The sequence below is a fragment of the Cebus imitator genome, unplaced genomic scaffold (genome assembly GCF_001604975.1).
Source record: "Cebus imitator isolate Cc_AM_T3 unplaced genomic scaffold, Cebus_imitator-1.0 Scaffold196, whole genome shotgun sequence".
Lineage (NCBI taxonomy): Eukaryota > Metazoa > Chordata > Mammalia > Primates > Cebidae > Cebus > Cebus imitator.
The window spans coordinates 1,913,691-1,918,795 of NW_016107511.1; the positions used below are offsets into that span (position 1 = coordinate 1,913,691).

Genomic DNA, 5,105 nt, shown 5'->3' on the forward strand with positions numbered 1-5,105 from the left:
TACTTGAAAAAGAACTTCAATGATAAAATTTCCATTCTAACTACAAAATCAACTAAATATCTGTAGTTGATTTCAAAAGCCAGATCACTTAGACGGAACAACTGACAGAAAAAAAGTTATGAGTGTACCACATGACAACAGCAAGTGCAGGAAACAGGTTGCAACCCAGTTTGTATCATTTAAGTTTAGAAAGAAAAGAAATAGCCCTGTGCATTTATATATATAAATGCAAAGTGTTAGCAGGAAAAATAAGAGGATTTTCACTTAACCTTATGCATTTTGGAACTGCTTAAAATTTTTATCACAAAAATGCATGACAATTTTAAAAAGGCTAAAAATCAATGTTATTAACAGTACTAACTCGTCTCACGTTTTTCGGAATAGAAGACGTATTTTCATTCGTTAAAAAACAAATGGAGAAGAAAAACTTAGCCATCCTCAGTTCTTTTATGATATTCATGTAAATACGTTTAAGAGAAAAACATTAAAAACAGGATGTAAAATGCACAATGTATCTCCAGTCTCACAGTTTAGATAGGCTCAGAAATTTACTGGCCTACCAAAGAGTCCTGAGATAGTCAATAACATTTTTTTAAATCATTTTCAACATCTTTATTGTAGTGATTTGATTCTCGAGTGATGACTCTGGATTTAACTTTTCACAAATAAAGGTCAACATGATCCAGCTGCACATCAAAGCCTGAATACTTAAACCTGAGAGCTTTCCACAAAGCTGCGATGCACAATCGTGATCAAACAAGGAACAAACCAATAAAACCAAGTTGAACACACTGCCAAACGTTGGCAGGAGAGGTCAAACTACATATCTTAATCGTAAACACTCTGCAAACCTTGGGACCGCTGTCTCATTTAAAGAAAACAGAGGAAACACAGGTGCAGTGTTGCCGGCTCTGCCACTGACGCAGTTCAGGTGAGAGAATGAACTCTCAAGCACCCTCCCCGACCGCAGGCAGCAGGACACCACGCTGCGCACTGGTTTTGCTTGCTCAACAGCGAGTGGGGAACTCTGAATATTCTTAATGGAAAGGTTAAAACCGCTTTTCTTAAAGCGGCCTTAAGTTATTTATAAGTTCCACATCCCATCAACACCACACGAAGTACTGAAATACGATGCCCGCTGCCTGCTGGACGCTACCGGCCGGGGAAGGGGCGAAGGCGCCAGGTCGGACCGCGCCAGGGACCCCGCCCGCCCCGCCCGGGCCCGGACGTCACAGGCCGCTCCGAGGTCGCCCAGGCCTCCTGCATCACAGAGACCCCCCAGCCCCGGGGCCGGGCGCCCTCCTCTTCCCCACCGCGCTCTCGGGTGGCTCCGACATCAATCCTGCAGAGGCTGGGCTGGAGGATGCAGAAGGTCCCCGCCAGCTTGGATGTGGGCGCCCCGGGGTAGCGGCCTCAGCGTTCGCCCCCACACGCCACCCCAGCAACCTCCCTCAACTTTGTCCAACTTGCCGTAAAGGCTCAGTACCAGGGTTGGGGGCTCCACCCCACCCCACCCCACCCGAAGCCTGCACTTCCCCCGGAGCCCCGCATCCGGCTGCTGACGGCTGGAAGGGGTGTAACCCCCGCCCCTCTCCTACCTTCGGCGGCCACCAGGACCCTCAACTCTCCCGGCTCTTCCCCGGCCCCGCCTCCGGGAACCGGCCCCGGGACCCCAGCCTCACAGCGGGACGCGCCCTGGCCCGCGCCCCCGTTCCCCCCGCGTACCCGGCGCCTGCAGGCCGCCCCCAGGGCCGTCGGGCCCCTGCGCGCCGGGCGCCGGGAGGGTCTTGCGCTCCTTCTGCGACTCCCTCCGGCCGCCCGCGCCGGCTCGGTGGCCCGAGGGCCCGGCCGGGCTCCTGCCGCCGCGGGGACCAGCCCCGGCCGCCGCCGCCGCCGCCGCCTCGTCGCGCCTCTTGCGCTGCAGCTGCTGCTGGCGCCGGTGCTCGGCCTCGCGCAGGATGTCGAACGGGTCCGACTCGTCGTCCAGCAGCTGATGGAAGCGGTTGGCCACCACGCAGCCGAAACTCTCCTGCATCACGGCGCCGGCGGCGGCCACGGGGCTCCCCACAGCGCCCTTCATGCCGCCGCGACCGCAGCGGGCCGGGCGGGCAGCCCAGGCGAGCGCGTCTCAGCGAAGCCGGCGGCGAGGACCCATGCTGCCAGCTCCGCCGCCGCCGCCGCCACCGCCGCCGCCCTCCCGGCCCTACCCGGTCCGGCCCCTCCCGGCGCCCGCCCCCGCGCGCCGCCACCGCCCGCCCAGCCTCGCCCGACAGCCAATCAGCGCGCGGGGATACGCCCCCTTCCCGTGCCGGCTGGCCCGGAGGCCCAATCACCGACTGGCTGCTGTTACGTCACGCGACGTCTGAGCCCCGCCCCCTCCGCGCAACAGGGAGGGGCGGGGCCCAGGGGCGGAGCTGCTGGCCGGAGACACCGCCGCTGTCCCGGCGGCGCGGACTGGTGGTGCGGCACCGGCTGCGTGTGTGTTCTCCCCGGACCGCGTCCGTGTTTGTTATCGGCCACTCTGCTTTGAGCTTATGCATACATTTAGCCGCTCAACAGCTGCGAATTGCGCACTTACCGTGTGCCAGGCGTTATGCTGCGGGAAATAGTGGCTCCGTGTTCGCACAGGTCTGTCTGTAGGTGGAGAAAAAGTGCCCTGAAGGACAGGCGCACAGCTCTCTACGGGCTTGCAGCAGAGGGACCTGACCTAATTGGCAAGTGACAGTTAAGCCGAGAGAGAGGGGTGACAAGGGGCCGGAGGTGGAACAGCAAGTGCAGCAGTCTCGAGGTGGGGTGTGCACAGCCTATTCAAGCTCAAAGTCTTCCCTATTCTAAGAGCAGTGGGAAGCAAGTTTTGAACATGAGCAGATTTGGGTTTGAAAAGGCCACCCGACCTGCACTGTGAACTAATAGTGTGGAGAGAAATACAAACGGATGCAGGGAAGCCAAACGTGATTGTTGCAAAGCTCCGGGGAATTGCTGATAGTGACTTGGATTAGGATGGTGGCAATGGAGGTGAAGAGAGTGGACGGATTCAGAGACTTGGTGATGAGCTAGATGTAGTGATGAGGAAGAAGGTATGGTGGCTCTTATGTTCCTGGCTCCGGCATCTGGTGGGAGTATTAGTCACCACTGGAAGAGACTACTTTCATGAGAATGATGAATTCAGTCTTGGACACGCTGATGTTTGGATATTTGTTTTCTTTTGAGATACTCAGTTGAGGCCTGGAGTTTAGAGAACGCTGGACTGGACTTCCTCCAGGAAATCTGGCATGGGCACCGATGCAGACACGCTTGGCTGCCTTTCCTGCAGCCGTTCTTTTTCCCTCTTACATTTTTCCAGCGCCTGTATTTTTTTCAGGCATCATACTCCCCAGGGGAAGCGGCCCCTTCCAGCCTCCAACTTGATTAATCATAAATTATTCGTAGCACCTGATTCCAATTCCTTCTCAGTAACTGGCTTAGGAATAGGCTGTGGGACAACTTGGGCAGAACAGATCTGAGAAGTATTCTGGGAAAGCTTCTCTTGCACCTAAGAAGGGGTTGAGAAGGGATCTTGGTGTTGTAGTTTGGTGATGACCAGTTCAAAGATGCCAGAGAGAACTCTGGCCTGATGCAGTGCTTCTCAAAGTGTGGTTGGTTTCTAGTGCATGCAGGGATTCTGGTTCATAGAGATAAAATACACATGCAATTTACTGTTTTTACAATTTAAAAGTGTACAATTCAGTGACATTTACTAAATTCACAATTTCGTACAACCATCTCCACTATCTCGTTCCACAACATTTCATTGGCCCACAGGAAACTCCATGCCCATTAAGCGGTTACTTTCCAACACTCCCAATCCCCACTTGTTTCTTGGTCTGTGTTCCATGAGAGAACATGATGCCTGGGTGGCTGTCCCTTAGTGTGGCCAGGAGGATTGCAGAGCAGAAGGATGGAGAAAGCCTAGATCCTTGATGATGTGGAGCTGCCCACTGGACCCACTTGGGAACCTCCCTACTTGAGGCTTATGATGTAAGGTGACAGACGTGACTGCGCTTAGTTGTGTTTGCTGGTTTCATCTGAAAGCATCCAGTTAGAGCATCTTGCCCAGGTGCTCTGTGACCAGCTTTTACTTTCCTTTAATAGCATATGGAAAAGGAATTCCTAATCCTAAATGCTGTCAAGCCTGTGTTTTACTCACTTACTGAATTTTGTGTTATTCCCACGGAGGACAGGGATGATGCCTCTTATTCATTGCAGTTTGTATTCCCAGGGCTTGGCGTTCTAGGCAGCTAGAGAGTAGGTTTTCAGTAAATATTTGTTGAATGGTTGAAGAATTTAGGATATTTGGTCACCTCCTTTTGAGTGAGCAGAGATTAATGCCTATACTTTCTACCCAGAAGAATTAAAAGCAAGTGTTCAAACAAAAACTTACATATGAATATTCATAGCAGCACTATTCACAATAGTCAAAAGGCAGAAACAACTAAAATGCATGCCACCTGATGAATGGATTAGAAAAATATGGTACAACAAATTATTTGGTCATAAAAAGGAAGTACTGATATTTGTTACGATATGGATGACACTTGAAAACATTGTGTTAAGTGAAAGACAAAACGGGCCACACGTTGTAGGATTCCATTATGTGAAATGCCCAGAATCTATAGAGACAGAAAGCGGATTGGTGGTTCTCAGGCATGGGGGTTGGGAGTGTTGGAAAGTCACTGCTTAATGGGCATGGAGTTTCCTGTGGGCCAATGAAATGTTCTGGAACGAGATAGTGGAGATGGTTGCACAAAATTGTGAATTTAGTAAATGTCACTGAATTCTACACTTTAAAATTATAAAAATAGTAAATTGCATGTGGATTTTATCTCAATGAACCAGAATCCCTGCATGCACTAGAAACCAACCACACTTTGAGAAGCACTGCTTCAGGCCAGAGTTCTCTCTGGCATCTTTGAACTGGTCATCACCAAACTACAACAGCAGGGAATCACAACCATGTGAGAGAAGGGCCTGTCTTCCCGCTGGGCATCTGGAATTAGCCTGCTCCCCTGTTTTCTTCCTATCTTCCTTCCAGCGTAACTGTAAGTTCTTAAAACATGCCTTGTGGG

General features: G+C 51.8%; 1 protein-coding gene and 1 pseudogene across 3 annotated transcripts in view; one reads left to right on the plus strand and one right to left on the minus strand.

The window, feature by feature from the left end:
* HABP4 (hyaluronan binding protein 4) overlaps positions 1-2,234 on the minus strand; it is a 42,134-nt gene extending 39,900 nt beyond the window's left edge. For both annotated transcript variants that reach the window (XM_017547182.2, XM_017547181.2), the window contains exon 1: positions 1,726-2,234. In XM_017547182.2, coding sequence (XP_017402671.1) covers positions 1,726-2,080 — 355 coding nt within the window. In that variant the 5' untranslated portion in view covers positions 2,081-2,234. The remainder of the gene's footprint in view (positions 1-1,725) is intronic.
* A 359-nt stretch (positions 2,235-2,593) lies between these two features.
* Positions 2,594-5,105, plus strand: part of LOC108316987 — an 18,670-nt pseudogene continuing 16,158 nt past the window's right edge. Inside the window, exon 1 of the transcript XR_005203213.1 lies at positions 2,594-2,628. The product of XR_005203213.1 is annotated as a dolichyl-diphosphooligosaccharide--protein glycosyltransferase subunit DAD1-like (transcript). The remainder of the gene's footprint in view (positions 2,629-5,105) is intronic.